Source organism: Cornus florida, unplaced genomic scaffold (genome assembly GCF_030987335.1).
Source record: "Cornus florida cultivar Cherokee Brave unplaced genomic scaffold, ASM3098733v1 CherokeeBrave_3.0.0_Hap2_Chr06, whole genome shotgun sequence".
NCBI classification, from domain to species: Eukaryota; Viridiplantae; Streptophyta; class Magnoliopsida; order Cornales; family Cornaceae; genus Cornus; species Cornus florida.
The window spans coordinates 63,303,633-63,324,357 of record NW_026775576.1 but is presented as its reverse complement, the minus strand read 5'-3'; the positions used below and the strand labels follow the sequence as shown (position 1 = coordinate 63,324,357).

General features: G+C 35.5%; 1 protein-coding gene and 1 pseudogene across 2 annotated transcripts in view; one reads left to right on the top strand and one right to left on the bottom strand.

Moving 5' to 3' along the window:
• Positions 1–2,996: 2,996 nt before the first annotated feature.
• LOC132314889 (protein-S-isoprenylcysteine O-methyltransferase A-like) lies at positions 2,997–5,196 on the top strand (annotated as a pseudogene).
• Positions 5,197–8,761: 3,565 nt separating this feature from the next.
• Positions 8,762–20,725, bottom strand: part of LOC132311728 (myosin-11-like) — a 32,769-nt gene continuing 20,805 nt past the window's right edge. The window contains exons 14-38 of one of the 2 annotated variants that reach the window (XM_059809790.1): positions 19,485–19,522; positions 19,099–19,225; positions 18,844–19,014; positions 18,508–18,639; positions 18,255–18,364; positions 18,035–18,095; positions 17,093–17,270; positions 16,636–16,841; positions 16,433–16,552; positions 16,025–16,123; positions 15,457–15,678; positions 14,196–14,335; positions 12,150–12,261; positions 12,010–12,057; positions 11,658–11,912; positions 11,415–11,570; positions 11,116–11,322; positions 10,769–10,912; positions 10,367–10,437; positions 10,171–10,270; positions 10,026–10,082; positions 9,881–9,937; positions 9,689–9,769; positions 9,488–9,570; positions 8,762–9,143 (exon numbers count right to left, since the gene is read on the bottom strand). In XM_059809790.1, the coding sequence (XP_059665773.1) occupies positions 9,020–9,143; positions 9,488–9,570; positions 9,689–9,769; positions 9,881–9,937; positions 10,026–10,082; positions 10,171–10,270; positions 10,367–10,437; positions 10,769–10,912; positions 11,116–11,322; positions 11,415–11,570; positions 11,658–11,912; positions 12,010–12,057; positions 12,150–12,261; positions 14,196–14,335; positions 15,457–15,678; positions 16,025–16,123; positions 16,433–16,552; positions 16,636–16,841; positions 17,093–17,270; positions 18,035–18,095; positions 18,255–18,364; positions 18,508–18,639; positions 18,844–19,014; positions 19,099–19,225; positions 19,485–19,522 (3,099 nt within the window). In that variant the 3' untranslated portion in view covers positions 8,762–9,019. The remainder of the gene's footprint in view (positions 9,144–9,487; positions 9,571–9,688; positions 9,770–9,880; positions 9,938–10,025; positions 10,083–10,170; positions 10,271–10,366; positions 10,438–10,768; positions 10,913–11,115; positions 11,323–11,414; positions 11,571–11,657; positions 11,913–12,009; positions 12,058–12,149; positions 12,262–14,195; positions 14,336–15,456; positions 15,679–16,024; positions 16,124–16,432; positions 16,553–16,635; positions 16,842–17,092; positions 17,271–18,034; positions 18,096–18,254; positions 18,365–18,507; positions 18,640–18,843; positions 19,015–19,098; positions 19,226–19,484; positions 19,523–20,725) is intronic. The other variant, XM_059809791.1, reaches the window with a different exon arrangement.

Sequence of the window (20,725 nt, the reverse complement as noted above, 5' to 3'; positions counted from 1 at the left end):
GAATTGTGGTAAATTACCATTTTGCCCTTTTCGGACCTTGATATTTAAATTTAGTGTGAAATGACTGTATTACCCTTGGATGTTTTTGGGTTGGGGAAGGACCCGTTTTATGATCTGGATCCATGAGGATTTGGGTCATTACAAATGTCCAATAGAAATTTCGAAGAAACACTTTACAAATTGCAGCAAAATGACGATGAATAACCTCATGTAAGATCCACAACTAAAGAGGAATTAGTGTTAGTGTACAAATGTACAGAACCTGACTGTAAACGAAAGACCAAAAAGAAGCCTTCCGTTACTATGCAATATCGAAAGTGGTCAGTCAGATTGCGGCAACAAGAAGCTGAAGCCTGAGTCCTCGTGAACTGGTGGTGGTTCAATATCAGAGATGTCTATTTGTTCCATCGACTTTGATATGTCATCCACCGAAAATGGAATGCTGCATTACGAATCATTATGAGACATCAATAATCACTACACAGAGCAGGAATAGGGGGGCAGGTTCTCTGGACATCAGAAATTATGGAAATCCTACACATCTACACAAGACTGGTTTCATCCATAAATCTCTATCCATTTGGACCACTCTTCAATTTCTTATTTTCTTTTTCCGATTCAATACATGTATATTTGTATGTGAAAATAAGCTCCAGGTAACTCTTCAATTAAGTTCCAATGACGTGAAACATGAAATCTGAAACAAAAAGGCAAGGAAAGAAAAGGTAGAAGAGATCATCAAGTGGAAGCATGTCAATGCTAACCTCGAATCATCATCTAATAAAAAAGAATTGCTAACTGCACTGTGCGAGTCTTCAGTCATCAACACCCTCATGCTGGATATAACCTGAATGCCAAATCTTATTATGGTTAGTGTTGTCAAAAATGTATGTGGTATGGAATTTCTCTCTTGTGACGAAGATGTCTCAAACCTAGTTTGAATAATCGCATTCATAAAAACTTACATCTGGGGACACACTATGAGTGCCATACTTGTCATCCCAGTACATTGTACTGATCCGATATAGCTGCTGTATGCTAAGCACCCGAGGAAAGAAAAATAAAATAAGTAAAACGCTAGTTGATACCTAGGGAAGATGTGAAGGTAGAAATGACTGTATCTCCTGTTATTTCTGGGAAAAGAAAATGTGTCTCTCACAGGGCACAGGTCACGGCTTATTTCATTCAGTGATTTCTTTGGTTTCTGATGTATAACCTGAATTAGAAGACGTAATGTTTCAGCGGTTTTGCCACTTTTCTTTCAAGATGGAATTCAAATATGAATAGCGAAAAGATGAGATTACCAGAAATTTTATTGCCTGTCTGATATGCTTGAGCTCATCAAAAAGGTAATTTCACTGCAAATAATTAATAAACACAAATATCATAATACCGGAAAACAATTCCAATGAAAGCTCAATAATACACTGCATAAAAGGTAATTAATTTCCCTAGTACTGCTGGAATTGGTTTGGGGGCTTGAGCCACAACAGTATCAAGAAGAAAGACTACTATAGCCAATCTTCCTAACATCCGAGTATTGGGGGAAAAAAAAAAAGGAATAACATAAAGATGGAACAAAAACAACAAAACTTTCACTAACATGATTTTCTTGCGAAGTGTTCAAAAAATTTCCAAGGCTCGTCACAATCCCTTGCCAATGACCAATCAAAGCTTGCTGGGCCGCAGTGTTTGCAACTGAACGTAAACAATCAGTGCCATACCAACGGGCCAGTGGTCTAGCAATATCAGTCTTTTACTTCTCAAAAGAAGGTGAATGGTTCAAGTCTCATAAGAAACAAGTATGTGTGAGCACTAAAAAAAAAAAAACAGTGCCATTAATTGGTTCGTTAATTACTCCACCATTGATGCCAGGTAATTACTCTTCTGCATCATCCCTCGAATAACAGTTATATAGCATCAACGGCAATGAGGACTGTGACTACCCATGGCCTGCATTGAAGACCCATCAGTAGCTGGAACTCCTACATTGAATCAGACCAGCAAAAACCGATGAGACCTACCGTCTAGACTAGGAAGTGTGTTCATCGTGAATATCAGAGAGAGCTACAACTTCCTTCATCAACGTGAACAGGTCCGGCTGGCTTCTCCTTCATAGACCCACGAGCTCCAGCGAAGTTGCAGAGACGGAACTCCGGCGACAATGGCAAAACGGTGAAAGTCTCTTTTTTCCAGCAACAACATCGGTGAGACACTTGAGCTCTTGACGGCCAACTGCAGTGACAAAATCAGCGAGACGCCGAGACCCAATAGTAGCACTAGTTCCGGAGATTCCTATGAACAGAGATATAGCTTCGACAAACTAACAGAAAGTGTTGTAATCAACAATTAGCTTCATCTCGACAACATAGATTCAACAAACCTTCGATTTGGTTAGTGAAACAAATAAAACTGAACCCTGCGTTTTCTCACTTTAAATCACAGAAGGAGAGAGATTGTGATTTCCATTAGGGTTGATGGTTCGATTGGGCACAATTGGGGTTTTATTGTGTTGTTATCAACACATTAACAGTAAGGGTATGATTGCCATGTAAGGGTATGATTGCCATTTTAATTATGGCCAAACACTTACCGGAATAGTGTCATCTGTTTTTTTTTTTTTTTTTTTAAGAAAGTGATGATGTGTGTGTGTGTATATATATATGAGAGTAAAGTACAAAATATTCCTATACTATGATATTAGTACCATATACACTCCTTTGAGCATTTTTTAAAAATAAAAGGGTAAAATTGGTATTACAACACCAAATTTATGTCATATTTATGATTGAAAGGTGTTTTTGCATAATGTGAAAAAAATATGGGTAGTTTTGCATACTTTTTCAAATAGGGGTAAATGTACTGCACTGAGTATAGGGAGTTTTCAGCACTGCTCTCACTTATTATATATAAATCTGTATGGATAGATCAAGAGAGGAGAAAAAATAAATTCGTCTAAAAAAATAATGTTTTTAAAGCCCCAAGGAACATTATGGAGAGCTCTCCATCTAATGAGATCTTCTCTCAAGATAAAGCTCTCTACTTCGCAAAAGCAGAGTAGGTTCTTTGCTCACATTCATTCTCTGCTTTGGTTGGTGGAGAAGCAGCAAAAGGTACATACACTTGTTGTCTTGTTCTTCAATAAATTCATGAGCATGATCATAAATGATTCTACCTGAATTGAATTGCCCCTACTGCGCAAGATTATAGAGGATGATGTGATATCAAAATTGTTTGCTTTATTTTATTATTGAAAATAAGAGATTTTTCACTAATTGCAAATTTGAAATCTGAACCAGTTAGGCTGTAAAACACCTATATTTGGAGACAACCCATCTTCTCCTTTTACCCATAATTATTGTTCCTTGTATTATTCAAAGCTCTGTATTATTCATGTTGATGCAAAGTGAAATGGTTGATTCATTCAAAATGATGTTATGAGAATAAGGGGCACATGTCTAATTGACCATGTGCATGTACCATTGTGATGTCTATTGTAGCTTATGGGACATTTTTGATCCTCTAATTTTAAGCATGCTAGTCTTGTTAAGCTCTTTGTAGTTATTATGTGCTAGTATTTTTCGAGCTTGTTAGTTTATGCCTTTTCAAAAAAAAAATTCCCCTTTCTATTCTTTAGTATGTTCTCAATAAGGTTGTATTCTTATTCAATTTCAACTAGCTGTGTATTTCATTTTCATAAGTAATTTGTATTAACTTTGCTGTTCATGTGATTCATTTATATTTTTCCTTCGTTAAAAAACACATTTTTGTGTCTTGTTTGAAAGAAATGAACCTTGCAGATAAGGTGCACCTCATTTGAGTGTTTTATTTTTTATTTTTTATTTTTTCTTCTGGTAAAGCACTGATATGAAGACCAATTGTTTAGGGGTTGAATAAAGTTTTTTATTGTGATTACAGAATATACTTATATTGTTCCACTTCTATATTTTCCCCTTTTATTTGACTGGCAAAAACAATGAAATTTCTTTTTGTGTAGAAGATAATAGTCATTTCTCAATGCTAGCACATAGATTTGAATGTTTGATTCATTGTGCATATATTTTGTTGGAGAATTATTATGAAAGTTTGTTGACCATATTTACTCTGCTTCTCTTATATCCTTTGCAGGAAATGTCATTCTTGAAACACTTTTGGGGTGACATAAAGTCTTGTCTTTTCGTATATGAGTTGCATGGATTTGCATCCTTTTCAGGTCTAAACTAAACCTAGAGTGATACTTCATCCCCGTCCTTCCATTGTGGTAGCTTGTTAGATTACATCACAGGGAGATAGTGATTTACTTTATCTGGCGAAAATGACAGAAATCTTCAGCTACACAGCTTGCAGACAGTAATTGCAAATGTTATCGGCCATAGTCTTCTTTCACGTTTCTGAATACCTTCTAGCCATTGCCATTCATGGAAGATCAAATGTATCTCTCAGTTCCCTTTTGGTCAGCAAAAGCTATCTTCTTCCAATGATCTGTTCATTGCTAGAGTATTTTCTTGACATTTATTTTTTTTCCCTGGGTTGAAGGCATACTGGTGGATAAGCAACTTTGGCCTTGGAATGGTTGTAATTGGAGAAATCATACGAAAGATAGCAATTATAACAGCTGGTCGGTCCTTCACTCATCGTATTAAGATTTATCATGAGGAGCATCACAAGTTGGTGACTCATGGAGTGTATAAATTTGTCCGCCATCCAGGATACTGTGGTTTTTTCATTTGGTCAGTAGGCACTCAGATAATGCTTTGTAATCCGTTGTCAACAATTGCATTTGCTATTGTTGTTTGGAGCTTCTTTTCAAAAAGGATACCATATGAGGAGTACTTTTTGAGGCAGTTTTTTGGGCCACAATATGACGAATATGCCCGTTTGGTTCCTTCTGGTGTTCCATTTGTGAAGTAATGATTTATGCATTTGTGAATGGGGCTTCCTCACTTTTGTTATATCCATCTCTCTCCATCAAGACAGCTTTACAATAGATTTCATCAAGGCATTCCTGGCTTATAGCTTCACAATAGTTTTCATGAAAACATTCCAGGCTTATTTGATGTTGAACAAATTTTAAAGCTGTTCGGAGTGACTCAAATTGATCTTCTTGGTACATGGAATATCAACTAGATTTATCGGAGGCCATTGTAATACTCAACTGTAAGATTTTTATTCTCGACTTGTAATACTTGTTTATACTCACTTGTGTATGGCTTGGATTTTTATATTGATTTGGTGCATGTCTGTTTTGTGTAGCATTCATTTTCCATTAATTATGACCTGAATATACAGACTGATTTCAGAGATCTGTCCATTTGTTTTCTTATTCTTCTTAAAAGACCCTAATCCCTGTCCATGAACATAAGGAAATAATTTAGATAGATTGAGAATTCCTTTAGGGTGTGACTTGGTCCATCTAAATTCCATTTCTTCACTTATTTCCTTCATCACCATCTTTCTTAGTTTTCTATGTACACACACAGGACAAGAACAGCGTCCGTAGTTCTTATAATATTTTTCTAGTGTACATTTTTTTCCTCTCTCGGTAAGGAGTTTGCATTATATCTTGTAACTTCAGTAGTTATTAATCCTATAAATGTGTAGTTGCTTTCTAATTTTTTTTAGGCACTGTATCAGTAAATATAGAAAACTAATCAATCTCTTCGAGAAATTATAGCAACATACACATTATTTGTACTTCAACTGTTATCATGGAATAAAAGAACTGGAAATAATCTCCTTTTCTATTTTCCTTTTGGCTGAAAAAATTCCCCCCCCCCCCCCCCCACCCCCAACTCAGTTGAGTGTGAGCCAAACAAATAATACCCTTCTTGTGAGGTTCAAAAGAAAGAGAGCACAGAAGAAATTACAGTGGATCTGAAAGTGAAATACATTTGCAGTCTGTCTTGGTTACATCCCATGAAGGAATGAACAGTGATTGGGAGCTTAGAGGAAGAGGACAATGAAGATAGAGAAGGGTGATTAGGGGCTTAGAGGGACAGTACGGAGAAAAGATAGAAGCGGGGAAGAGAGACACTGATTGATACACACACAAAATTGTAGGAACAAAATATGCATAAAATGAGTGGTAGAAATGAAATATTGAGATGAATTTGCTGTTGGACAATAAATGAATTGAACACAATTGTGAAATGGTTGAAGAAACACTGATTGAAGATAAAATGAGAAAATTGATAAAGATGATTTGGACATATATATAAAGAATACCATTACGGGCACCAGTTTAGAAGAGTGCCACATCAAGAACAATGTCAGAAAAAAAAAAAATATATATATATATATATATACGGAACATTGAGACTATAACCTTTGATAGAACAAAATAGAAAAATAAATTTCTTGTAGCCAAACTCAGATAGTTGAGAAAAAGCTTTGCTAAATGGAGTTGAATTAATGTGTTAGTTGGTAGGAAATCAAGGCATTCACATGTGAATAAGTGATAGAATTAAATGTTTTTGTTTGCCTAGGAAAATTATTGAGTTGAATTAATGTGTTAGTTGATAAAGATGGTTTGGACCTACATACTATCATGAGTAACGAACGATTATAGGATAAGTGTGGTGTGGTGGCTGATCACATGCTTTTCTTTTTCTCTATGTTTTATTGGGCCAGCTGGCAACACCACACGGATAGTCCACAACAAGTGTTAAAATAATCTACTTATTTACGTGCCAATCATAACCCTTATGCGGATTTTTTTTATACATAAATTATAAATGATCAACGGTAATAGAATCGTACTAGGTTGATCTAGATCTAATCTTAAAGGTCAGATTATCAACAAATTGGACGGCTCAGATTTTCCGTCAAAGACATGGGCGGTTGGGATGCTTTGAGGCTGAAAGAGAAGTGAGGTCATATCCTCTAATGCAACCATTGCATTGGCATTGGGGTCAGGTGGGGCCCTGGGGGCAGGACCAAGACTTGCAGTTATCAACGTGGTCAGGTTAGGGACGGCAGCAGCCGGTTTGGGGTGGGAATCCCAATCCCCCATCCCCACCTCGTTTAATTTCCTTACCCCATAACTGTTCCACAACTAATTACAAAATCTCCCCTCCGCCCCCTCCCTTCCCTCATCCACCCTGCCCCAAATTGGCCGCTGTTAGAAGTGTATCATATTCGGTCCGAATGGGAAGTGAAATGAGTATATATAGGTTGGATGTTAGTTCCACCAAATGGCTTAAGCTTTTGGATCGAACCGGGAAGCATTTGGCCCGTTACACCCGCTCTGTTTAAATCCCTAACTATACTAAGAATCAAACCACTGAATGTCAAACCTTCAGTATTTTTTGTTAATGCCTTGAAAATCCTTTTTTATTCATCACCAAAACAAGGCATAGATACTAGTACTACACCAAAACCCACGTAACACAAAGCCATTTACAGAACTACTCCATATCCATAACCAATGCCATAAAGAAAAACAGGAAAAAAGTAAGAGAGAAACTCAAAATCTCCTTCACGGCTTGAGCAATACATATATTGATTTGTATAGTGAGAGGGAGGGGGAGAGAGAAACAGAGAGCTGATCTCGATCTCCTTCACAGCTTTACCTCGAACTGAAGCACCGATCGAAGATAGAGTCACGGAGACAGCGAGGAGAGCGGAGAGGAGTCGTCGTGAGAAATGATTTATGCATTTCTCAATGGGGCTTCCTCACTTTTGCTATATCCATTTCTCTCCATCATGACAGCTCCACAATAGTTTTGATGAAGACATTCCAGGCTTCTTTGATGTTGAACAAATTTTGAGGTTGTTTGGAGTGACTCAAATTGTTCTTCTTAGTACATGGAATATCAACTAGATTGATCCCGAGCCATTATTATACTCACCTGTAAGATTTTTATCCTTGACGTGCAATAGTTGTTTATACTCACTTGTGTATCGTTTGGATTGCCATATTGATACGTTGCATGTCAGTTTTGTGTACCATCCATTTTCCATTATTTATGACCCGTCCATTTGTTTTTTTCTTCTTCTTAAAAGACCCTAATTCGTTTTCATACATATGGAGAGAATTAGAGAGATTGACAAACCCTTTAGGGTATGACTTAGTGCATCTAAATCCCATTTGTTCACTTATTTCCTTCATAACCATCTTTCTTACTTTTCCATTTACACACACAGATCACGACAGAGGCCATAGTTTTTGTATTATTTTTCTAGTGTACATTTTTTTCCCTCTCTCGGTTGGAGTATACATAATATCATGTAACTTCAGTACTTAAGCTATGAATGTATAGCTACTTTATAATTTTTTAGGCATTGTGCTAGTAAATTTAGAAAACAGAACGTTGATCACTTGGAGAAATGATAGGGAGATGCACACTATTTGTACTTCAAGTGGTTGTCTATTGTTTGTGAAACTATTCTGTCACTGTATCATTGAATAAAGGAACTTGGAATAATCTCTTTTTCTATTTTTCTTTTAGCTGAGGTAGCGGAGGATTTGTTTTTCTTTATATTTATTTTTTATTTTATTTTTTCTTCTCCTCGGGGGAGAGTGAGCTAAACAAATAAAAATGTCACAATAACTGTCAACACATTAATTGAATACATGTGTTCTGAAATCTAGATTGATGAAGCTTCTGGTAACTGTTGCACCTGATTACCCGAAGCTTGAGTCTATGCAAAAAAATGGACAGTATATGAAGAAAAAAATATATATAATAATAATAATGGTGTAAGCTCCTCATTTACACCATTTCACAGCAAAATTAGTTTGACAGCAGAAACAAAAAAAGAGAGAGAATAAAAACATAAATCTAGATTACATCTTGGTAGGAAGCAAAGGCATGATTACATCTTGGTGCATAGCAAGTAAATGTCCAATAGAAATTTCGAAGAAACACTTTACAAATTGCAGCAAAATGGCGATGAATAACCTCATGTAAGATCCACAACTAAAGAGGAATTAGTGTTAGTGTACAAATGTACAGAACCTGACTGTAAACGAAAGACAAAAAAGAAGCCTTCTGTTACTATGCAATATCGAAAGTGGTCAGTCAGATTGCGGCAACAAGAAGCTGAAGCCTGAGTCCTCGCGAACAAGAGGTGGTGGTTCAATATCAGAGATGTCTATTTGTTCCATCGACTTTGATATGTCATCCACCGAAAATGGAATGCTGCATTACGAATCATTACAAGACATCAGTGATCACTACACACACAGCAGGAATAGCGGGGCAGGTTCTCTGAACATCAGAAATTATGGGAATCCTACACATCTACACAAGATTGGTTTCATTCATAAATCTCTATCCATTTGGACCACTCTTCAATTTTTTATTTTCTTTTTCTGATTCAATATATATATATATATATAAATGTCACAATAAGTTCAAAGTAACATTAAGCTCCAGGTAAATCTTCAATTAAGTTCCAATGAGATGCAACGTGAAATATGAAACAAAAGGGCAAGAAAAGGAAGGTAGAAGAGATCATCCAGTGGAAGCATGTTGATGCTAACCTCGAATCATCATCTAATAAAAAAGAATTGCTAACTGCACTGTGTGAGTCTTCAGTCATCAACACCCTCATGCTGGATATAACCTGAATGCCAAATCTTATTGTGGTTAGTATTGTCAAAAATGCATGTGGTATGGAATTTCTCTCTTGTGACGAAGATGTCTTGAACCTAGTTTGAATAATCGCATTCATAAAAACTTACATCTGGGGAAACACTATGAGTGCCATACTTGTCATCCCAGTACATTGTACTGATCCGATATAGCTGCTGTATGCTAAGCACCTGAGGAAAGAAAAATAAAACAAGTAAAACGCTAGTTGATACCTGGGGAAGATGTGAAGGTAGAAATGACTGTATCTCCTGTTATTTCTGGGAAGAGAAAATGTCTCTCACCGGGCACAGGTCACGGCTTATTTCATTCAGTGATTTCTTTGGTTTCTGATGTATAACCTGAATTAGAAAACGTAATGTTTCAGCAGTTTTGCCACTTTTCTTTCAAGATGGAATTCAAATATGAATAGCGCAAAGATGAGATTACCAGAAATCCTATTGCCTGTCTGATATGCTTGAGCTCATCCCACGCTGAACCTGCATACTGCAACAAATTTTTTTTTTTTTAATTCATTTTTTTCCCGGGTCAAATAATACAATCACTAAGTGAAGTGACAGTAAATCCAAGGTACCTCATCGGTTGCCTTGTAACACCAATTTTCCAATTCAGCCAGTCCTGCTTTAACATATTCACCATTACTAAACGAACAGCATTCTCGCCTTAATAGAAGGCTGCAACCAGAAGCAGTGTATGCAGAACCATAAGAAAATACTACACCCACAGTATAACAACTCAAAAGCATCCAAACAGAAGGCATATGACAATACCTGTTGAATAGTTGAACATTGATGAAAGAAAATATTTGTGTGAAAACCTTACGAACTAAAAATGGGGGCACCTGAAAAAGATAAAAGAAGAAAATAAATAAAATTAAAATTAAAATTAAAGAAACAGAAACAGTTAAGCAAAAAGGTAATTTCACTGCAAATAATTAAAAAACACAAATACCATAATGCCGGAAAACATTTCCAATGAAAGCTCAATAATACACTGCATAAAAGGTAATTAATTTCCGAAGTCTGCACTGCTGGAATTGGCTTGGGCACTTGAGCCACAACAGTATCAAGAAGAAAGACTACTATAGCCAATCTTCCTAACATCCAAGTATTGGGGGAAAAAAAAAAGGAATAACATAAAGATGGAACAAAAACAACAAAACTTTCACTAACATGATTTTCTTGCAAAGTGTTCAAAAAATTTCCAAGGCTCTTCACAATCCCTTGCCAATGACCAATCAAAGCTTGCTGGGCCGCAGTGTTTGCAACTGAACGTGGTGAACCCTTAACTAAGCTTGCTCTGGAAGTTCTTGGAGCCTGATTATCAGATCCAAACATAAACAGCTAAATGTTTATAATTCAGAAGGAGCAAAGTTAGAAATATGAAGTAAATGGAGCATCACCTTTTTATATTAGTCGCTGATTAGTTAAGTAACAGAATTACTTATAAAAGAATAATAATAAATAAATAAAAATAAAAATAAAAATAAAAAATTTAGTTAAGTAACAGAATTAGTTACCTGGATGCACAACCCAAGCAATGGAGAAATCTCTTTTTTAAGATTATCTCGGATCATTCCATAAATCTTCTCTACATATGCTGTAAGTTGCTGCTTGAAAAGCAAAGCCGGGTACTTGGCTTCAACTTGGTGTAAAGTTCCTACTCCAACAGTAACGCCACCATTTACAAAGGAGAGACTAACTCCTTGCGGAGTTCCACGGAAACTCTAAAAGAAAAGGACAAACTGAAGTTACTAAAGCACTAAAACTTTGCTAAATGGAAGAAAATCATTTGGTTCAACTTAAAAATTTTGGTTACCTGCGTCATCCTCCCAAACAGACTAACTGAAGATCGACGACGTTGAGGAGCCATTCCAGCTGCACCACTGGCTTTTAGTGTACGCTGAAGTAGCAGCAAAAGAGTTGAGGAATTGGATAACCAATAGGCCAAGGCATCATTGTTATCCTGGGTTTTCTGTTCAAATGATAATGTTTGAGTCAAAACAGGCTTCTGATGTTTAAAAAAAAAAGAGGGTGGTATAAAGTATTTAATAGTTCAAACCTCAATAGCATGGCCTATGGTTTGAATGATTCTATCGAACACACTAGTTCGCTCAACTTCAAAAGATCTCCATTGCAGAAGGCATTTATAAATGGTACACGCAGCAATTGGTCTATTTCCCGTGAAACCTAGGTCTTGTGCAATACATCGAATGAGTAACTCCTGATTCTCCTGCTGTTTCTCATTTAGTGATTTTTGTGGTTTTTCCTCCACTTCAGAAAAATCCCTCTGGTTCATTGAAGAGCTATGCAGATCCTAATGCAATTTTACAGGTGATCAGCAAAATGCATAGTTATAGAGATAAATAAATAAGTTCAGTAACACAAATATTGAGTTTAAACAGTCAATTTACCAGTTCCATCTTTCTATCCCCAAAAATATGACCACTTTCAGCACCCCTCTGACAGTTAAAAAAACAAGAAAATGTAAATATCATCAGAATTATAAAGTTATTTTCCTAATTTGACATATAAGGTTCATTTCTTCGAGTACCTGAACAATTGACCTAGAACGTCCTGAGAGGAATTTATTAGGTGCCAAAGTCACAGCCTGTTGTCGGAGAACCTTATTCTCTGATTCTATATTGGTGAGCTTCTCTTCTAACCTAATTGCAATTTAAATGTTAAATTAACCACATCCAATAAGACAAAAGCAGTGGTGTTGAGTCAGTTGACTACTTTCAAGATACAAAGGTGTAGATAAAGGCTCTATAATGCAGTCGGTGGACTATGCCTGATCAAGAACATCTGACACTTATCCAATTATATCCATAGAACAAAAACTTAAAAAAAATAAAAAATAAAAAAAGGCTGGACTCAGCATTCCTTGTGGGAAAGCAATGCATTTATTAGACTAGAAATATAAAAATAAGAAAAATGAGATAATTGTGTAAAGGCTTGAATAAGATGAATCACTCATTCACAGCTCTAGTATTTATAGATAAAAAGAGCACATGCTCATATTACAAGAAAGGAAACTAAATCAACTCTAATTCAAATCATAACATATTCTAAAGCATATTATATGGCATATTCTATAGCATAATCAAATCTCTGCTAATATGGTAAGTTATTCCATAAATCGTGACTTCATATATGCTAACACTCCCCCTCAAGTTGGTGCGTGGATATCTGAAACGCCCAACTTAAACAATGCATTCTCAAACACAATCTTGTGGATATCTGCAAGCTGTTGAGAGCTTGTGACACATGGCCTGCAAATTTGACCAGAGATGATCTTCTCTCGAATGAAGTGACGATCAACAAATCAAAAATGTCTCCTCATACCATAAACAATTAACAATGTTTCCTCAAACCATAAACAACCAATTATGTCTCATCAGACCATAAACAACCAACAATGTCTCCTCAGACCATTTCCTTTCCTACACATGTTTAAAACATGTAGATGGAAGAATCAACAATGTCTCCTCAGAACATTCCGCTTCATACATATGTTTAAACAATGTACATGAAATAATCAACAATGTCTCCTCAGACTATTAAAAGAAACAAATTTGTCTCCTCAGACCATTTCTGAATAGGTGGTGCCAAACTCGCAATGCCCTCATTGAGGTCGGAACACCCTGCCAACCTGACACCTCCCGGATGGGCGATGTCACCTTAGACCATTCCCGAATACAGAAGAAAAATTGAGAAAATTGTGTAAAAACTTGAATGAGATGAATCACTCATTCACAGCTCTACTATAGATAAGAAGAGCACATGCTCATATTACAAGAAAGGAAACTAAATCAAATCTAATTCAAATCACAACATATTCTAAAGCATATTATATGGCATATTCTATAGCATAATCAAATCTCTACTAATATGGTAAGTCATTCCATAAATCGTGGCTATCATATATGCTAACAATTAGCAATCATTTGGTAGTGCAGCTACAGTACAAGGTGCTAGAATTGCACAAAGATGTGGAACAGCGTGTCGTGGTCTTTGAATTTCAATTAGCTTCATAGCCATGGAAAGGAAGATGGTGGAAAAGTTATACTCTGATCAGTCATTATACAGCATGTAAAGGATATCTTATATCTACAAACTTACCATACGTAATTCTCCAGCATCTAGTCATTAGGATAGTAATTTATACAATTATAAACTTAACTCAAATGTATATTGTTATAAAACTGGATACATGTAAAAACAACAGATATGTTGCGCTTGATCCTTGGCTCAATCCCTCACTGACTCCATCTACGGTTTACCCATATGAAAGGAGAAGTTTCTTGCATACATATTTTATTCCCTGTAGCTCACTCTTAATCCTTTGTCTATCTTGTATGCACAAGGATGAGAATAAGCAGCCTGATTCTTGCTTTTTATTCTTTTAAAAGTAATCTTTGTTTGTGCTTTGAAAGAGAAGATGGACATTACATATGAACTCATGTTTTGATTAGCAGGTAGTATGTGCATAGGAATAAATCTAGTGAAAAATATATCAAACACATTCAAAGATGAGATTTGTTAAGAAAAAAAAATGAATAATGTCGGGATAATAGATGTTAATCGGTCGTACTACCTGCTTAATGAATCCTGAAGTTGTAGAACTTTTCTATCTGTTTCATCCAACTTTTTACGTCTTTCTTCACTAGATTCTTCAGACTCAGCGTATTTCCTCCCCAAATCATCATTTTTGTCCTTTTCTGACTGCAGCAAGGCCTGGGGAACATGAAACAGAGGTCAAAAAAAAAAAAAAAATTCAAAAAAAAAAAAGGAAGGAAAAACTCAATGGTATTTTTTTACTAGCTGAACAGAAACATGTCTATACAAGCAACACGCCATGAGAATCCAAATATAAGTGGAATTCAAGTTGGCAAATTCTCAACAACATTGAAATTTTGAAAGTGTCAATCACATGAGGCGAGCTCACGTTTGAGGTGAAATGAATAAAGAAATACTAGAGTAACAGAATGTCTCTCTTTTTTTCTTTTCTTTTTTTCTTTTTTTTCCCCTCCCTGTTAGAAATATTTAGGCCACTGGTTTTTAATGTAAATTTATAATGCCTATATCAAGTATTTATCTAAGGTATTTGTTAAGGGAAAGAAGTTCTGAGTAATTATAGAAAAGCAATGGACTCAAGAATTAAAGCAAATAGAATATATAACTTTTTTTCGAAAGGTAAATATAATATATAACTTTATATTGCATGTTATACTCCATAAGCATGTTATGTCTGTTTTCTCCTTACATTATCTATAATGTAGAACAAGGATTGCACCAATTTTTCAAAAACTTTTTAATTCATTATGCCAGATCATGTTTAATATTCTTGTTTTCTGTCCAAGTGAAAAAACTCAAAGTAGTTACATGAGCAATCTCATTCCGGGAAAAAATCCTTGTGTCCCTCATTTTGTTAAGGCAGACAGGAACTTAGGCAGAATTCATACAACAAATATTCTATGGCGCTGAGGGTTGATCCATGTGAATGCTAGGAGATGTAATCCAAGTATAGACCTAACCTTATAGCATTATTTGAATAAAGTAGCTGCCCTCATACTTGAACTCACATTCTCACACTTTGCAAAGAGTGGGTGCTCTATTGTATCAGAGAAAAATAGCCAAAGAGACAGATTGTTTCTTGAGCAAGAGATGCAAAAATTTTAAAGCAAATGAGTGTGGCATTCTTGTTTATTATTAGAAACAATTTTTCATATGCTATTCAATGCAACAGAAGTAGAATGTATATTAGTATAAATCTGAACAATTAAAATACAAGATTCCATGTATCTGATATGACGGAACATAAATTGTATACTATCCAGTGCTTTATTCATTACTACCTCTAATCTCTCCAATTTTGCAGTTAGCGATTGAATTTTTTCGGTATCTTCAACAATAATTGGGGTCTCCTTGATAACAGGTGGTGCTTCTTCAATTGCCTTCCTTGCAGCATCTCGTTCCTTGACAACCAATGCATTTGTTTCATCAATTCTTTTTTGTGTATCTCGCAAAGAATTCTGCAATTTGGCGATCTCTTGCACTTTTGCTTCTTCCAAGTCAGTCTGAAACATGATTTCAAACTTTGGCATGAGGATATATATACATATATGTATATGTATATATATATACTTTGTGTGTGCATGTGTGTGTGAGTGTGTGTGTGTGTGTGGGTATAGATTTTAAGTTCTTGAAATGGTGCAGAATCGAGGAAGTAATTTAATGACATTGAAGTCAAACATTTCTCTGTAAGATTAACTGACTGACAGTCCACCCAATAATTCTGTAATAACTCAAGATTTCGTTGCAATGTATCAGTCTAGTATATCAACTTCCCATAGAAGATGTAAGCAACTGAAATTAGCGTTATTCTTCATAAATATAATGTCTTTTTGAAGAATGTAGCATTACCCTTAATCGTTTTTCCAACTGTACACGCCATGTGAGTTCCTCCACTTGTTTTTCAAGCTTATCCTTTGCTTCTTTAAGGGCACCTGTTTCCCTTGCGGCCTGCAGAGGGTTGGAGTTGGAGGTTAGTATTCAAATTTTAACAGGAAAAATTTTATTACATGCTATACATGCTATGCATAGAGATTCAACATAAAGTCCTTATATGCCAAGAAATTGTATGCAATCCATGTAGGTCTAAGTAAGGTTCAAGAGGAGAGCATCTGACCCCGCACACCCTTTAAATTTCATGTATGCAGATTACCCGTCACTGTACGAATATTAATCATGGATTTTCTGATACCAATGGCATATCAGTTCCTAGAATATGATAATATGCAACTTAAATAGAAAAATGTCAGCAATGTTGACCATTTTGAGATTCCGTAGCTCCCTCCTGGCAACTCTTCCCCTCCATCTGCATTGTGTAACTATTGATCCTCTCTTGAGCTTCTTGTAGTATGAGAAAGCTCTATAGCAACGCCACCCGGCCTGCATAACAATAGCATTTATTTGAGAGCCTAATTCACTATAAAATGAATCTTCCAAGCTTTACAATATCATAAAGCATCAACCTGAATAATAATTGCAGCTTTAGTCTGCTTCCTAAATCTGAATTCTTTTCGAGCATCCATAGCACGCAAACCAGTTTGCAGGGCAAGCACCGAAACCCAGAGTTTTCTATAGGCTTTTCTGGCTTGGTATCTACGTGTGTGCTTCTGGATATTCAGAGAAGCTGCCTCCCTTCTCATATTCTCATAAAGTTTGAAAGCCAGTCTACCTAAAAGTCATATAAAAATATGTGAAAAAGGAAAATGCTTAAGTAGTCAACCTACGCCCTATGGTGCAAGCTGCAAGGAGAAAGAGAAAGACAGAGAGGGAGGTGGAGAAAGAGTGAGTGAGAGAGAGATAGAGAGAGAGAGAGAGGAGAAATTGGTACGGAATAGACTAAGGACTGAAGTGATAGTTCCTAAGAACAGATCATGTGGCAGACAAAGTGATTTAAGCTTCAAGGATTTTCATATGGCTCACCTCTACATAGGGATTGCACACAAATGGCAGCCTTCCGCAATGCTATGAAACGTTTACGAGCATTATGAGTTCGTACGCGCCATTGTATGGTTTTCGCTGCATTACTAAGTACCTCTGCCCTTCGTGCATCTAATTCAGCCATCTGACCAGCTCTCAAAAAAACCTTTGTTTTGCCAATCTGCAAAAGCATTTGGTAGTCAATTATATTGATGCCTCCAGAAAAAGATTAGTGGCTCAATCCCTTTAGCTCAAAAATAATTTCATTTACAAATCATCATCATCAACTTTGCCTTTGTCCCATATGGATGGGATCAGCCACATGAATTCTTTCGTTCCATTCTTTCCTATTATATTCCATGTCTTCTCTTGGATTTAATTTTTTAAACGTTCTTTATTATTTCATCCCATGTAAGTTTTGGTCGGCCTCTTTGTCGCCTTCCTTCTAGATAAACAATTCTTCCTCTGCTAACCGGAATCGCATTTACAGATATATATATATGTGTTTGTGTGTGTGTTTGAAATAATTGAAATGATATCTACATACTTAGACCCGTAGATGCACCAATAAAGAAGATTAGTTTACATAGAAGGTAAGAGACAAACCAAAACTAAAATGGGATGAAGTTATTATAACTTCAAAAATTCAATATAGGAGAAATGGCTTATAATAGAAAAGAAAGAAAAATAGAATTCATGTAGTCAATCTAATTCATATGAGAGATAAGGCAAGAATGATGATGATTATGTCTCAAATAGTTGAACTGTAATTATCATACAGATTAGAGTTATACGGTTACAGTAATATGCGGATATTTAGAATAGCTGGTGAAGCTTTAAAATTTTATATAAGATTAAAGAGAATGGAGTATCAGAAAACAATATGATCATTATATTAGTGATTAACAGCAGTTATAACAAGAAAAGAGACCACTGTACTATTACCTGGAACCCTTGAAGACCCTTCTTTTCCAGAATTTTTCTGCATGTGATTTTTTCATCGTAGCTGATCATAGATGCATTACATTCAGAAAGAACGTTCAGAGCTATTCAAGTAAGAATACTCCAGCAGCAGATGTAAAATTGGTCAGGAACCATAAAGATAAATCAGATTATAACAATGTCACCTTTCATGCAGCAATTCAAGCTAAAAGAGGGTACTTACTTCCCTTCCAAAAACTCCGGAGCAAGAAGTCCAAATCGATTTATGAATTCAAAAAAAGCACGGCGAGTAGGATATCCAGCACAACTGATTCTGATCGCCTCTAAAACACCCTACAAAGACAAGAATTAACTACATCAACTGTGCAAAAGAAATAAAATGTTAGATAAGCCCATTTAAAATAACAAAAAGAAAAAAAAAAATAGAAAGAAAGAAAAAAGAAAAGCGCAAAACCACATATATCAAATGTACTCACACCACAACGCAACTGTTGCATGATGTTGTCATTTTCAAAAATGGCAGGTTTCAGAAGATTATTTGGCTTTACACATCTAATGTAATGAGGCTCTGTAGCATTTAATGTTTCCATCAACTGTTGTAGTTGTAGCTGCACCATTAGATTGTAATAACATTGGTTGTCAAAAAATTTTATTTTGGCAGGTTATATTAGCTATCAACTTCTTGCTATGAAAAAAGTCAAAGATCAATTTATTGAGACTGACATGATGTGGTACTTTATTTATTAAATCAGCTATTGTTTATTCAAGGTTAATTAACAAACATTACACCAAAACAACAGAAGTGAATATACCTTAAAACGAGAACCAATTGAAGAAAATTTTGAAGATTTGGTAGTTTCTTCAGGGATTGGAGGGAAAAGGCCTGTTACAAAAGAACATTTGGAAGTACCCAACAAATCCTGATATTCAGGAACCACATAGTCTTTGTTTTTGTCCAGAAATTGGTCAGATTGATATTGAACCTGGAAATAAAAGGAATAGAGAAAATATCTAAATGCAACAAAAACCCACAGTACATAGAAATCACGCATAGTAACTGAACATACCTCTCCAGCATAATGTGAAATTGTGAAATCTGTTCGAGAGAGTTTTGGCTTGATGAAGCGCTTGTGATTTTTAAATGTCTGATAAAGCTTATTCGAAAATGTTTCATGTGTTGACTTCGGAAACATACTGAAAATAAAGATGCATGGTAAACAAGAATAAGAAATTACCAATTTATGATTTAGTGAAAACCTTGGATCTGAAATTTCTTTGCAGATTGATAAAAACAACTACATTTAGAAGATTTTGCTACCCACAGAGGGAAAAGGGAAAAGAGAAGAAGAGATAAAGGAATTTGTAAGATAATAATTCTAAAAGATCATGAAGAGCTTCTTTTGAGAATGAAACAGAAAAGAATCAAAGCAAAAGTGAAGGAAAATCAGAGTACCAGGCTTCGTCAAGGAGCGCGACGATTCCACCCGGTTTCTGCAATAAGAAGTACCACAAGTTATAAAATTATAATGGAAGACATATTATGACAACAGTGTTCAAATAGATGAATGAGCATTTAGCCCATGAATGTAAAATAAAAAATACTCAAGGGACACATGCCCATCTTCATGGAAATGATTTTTAGATAAAATAAAACAAGTTCATATTATTTTACATTTAGCCCATGAATGTAAAATAAAAAATACTCAAGGGACACATGCCCATCTTCATGGAAATGATTTTAGATAAAATAAAAAAAGTTCATATTCTAGGATCATTTATTGTTTACACATTCCTCTGTCCTCTTTCCTTTTGCTTGATAAAGAGCCCATAAAATTAGAAATTTCTAAGCCTAATTTACGTGCATAATCAAGTGATATATAGGAGACACAATATTTACATTTTTGGTTACGTAGAAGTGTCAAAATATCAATATTAGAATCTCCATTCCACAAAAAATATATGAAAAATAAAGGAAAAAATGAAAATGTAAATAAACTAATAGAAATAAGAAGAAAAATGTGATGTTCTGGCCCGAATTTGGCGCCGAGTCACATTGCGAACGATTTATGACCTGACGACCCATTGGAAAAAAAAATTACCCATTTTTTCCTTGTGGGTCGTGGACCCTAATTAGTACTCTCTCGTAACCTGATATATAAGGATGTTTAGGGTTTGGAATGGGACATAGAGAGAATGAAAATACAGAAAAAGAGAGTTATAACGAGAGCTAGGGTTTGGGGCTGAAACTTGTAATCTCCATATTTTTGCATGGTGAAAACTTTTGCCGGATCTTCAACATGGATGTAGGCTTTGCCGAACCACGGTAAATCTTTGTGTTCTTTGTGTATGGTGTGTTTATTTTCTGTCGTGTTTTGTAATTGTTGCTTGGGTTCGCTAGGTTTATAATACAAACTGATTACATTTGTGATTGTTGCTTAGGTTCGCTGCATTTGTCGTAACAAAAAAATAAGCACAAATGTTCTGAAAATAACATTAACAAATACACACATATAATCACCACATTGTGAACCAAGAGACAACATATAGTTTTTGTTGTCAGGGGCTTATTTGTTATTATTTTTATAATGTTGGGGCTTATGTGTAATTTCTTAAACTTGTTATTATAAATAGAATGTGGTGGAAGGATGAAAATATTTTTTTCATTCTTTCTCTCTTTCCCCATCTCTCTCTCTT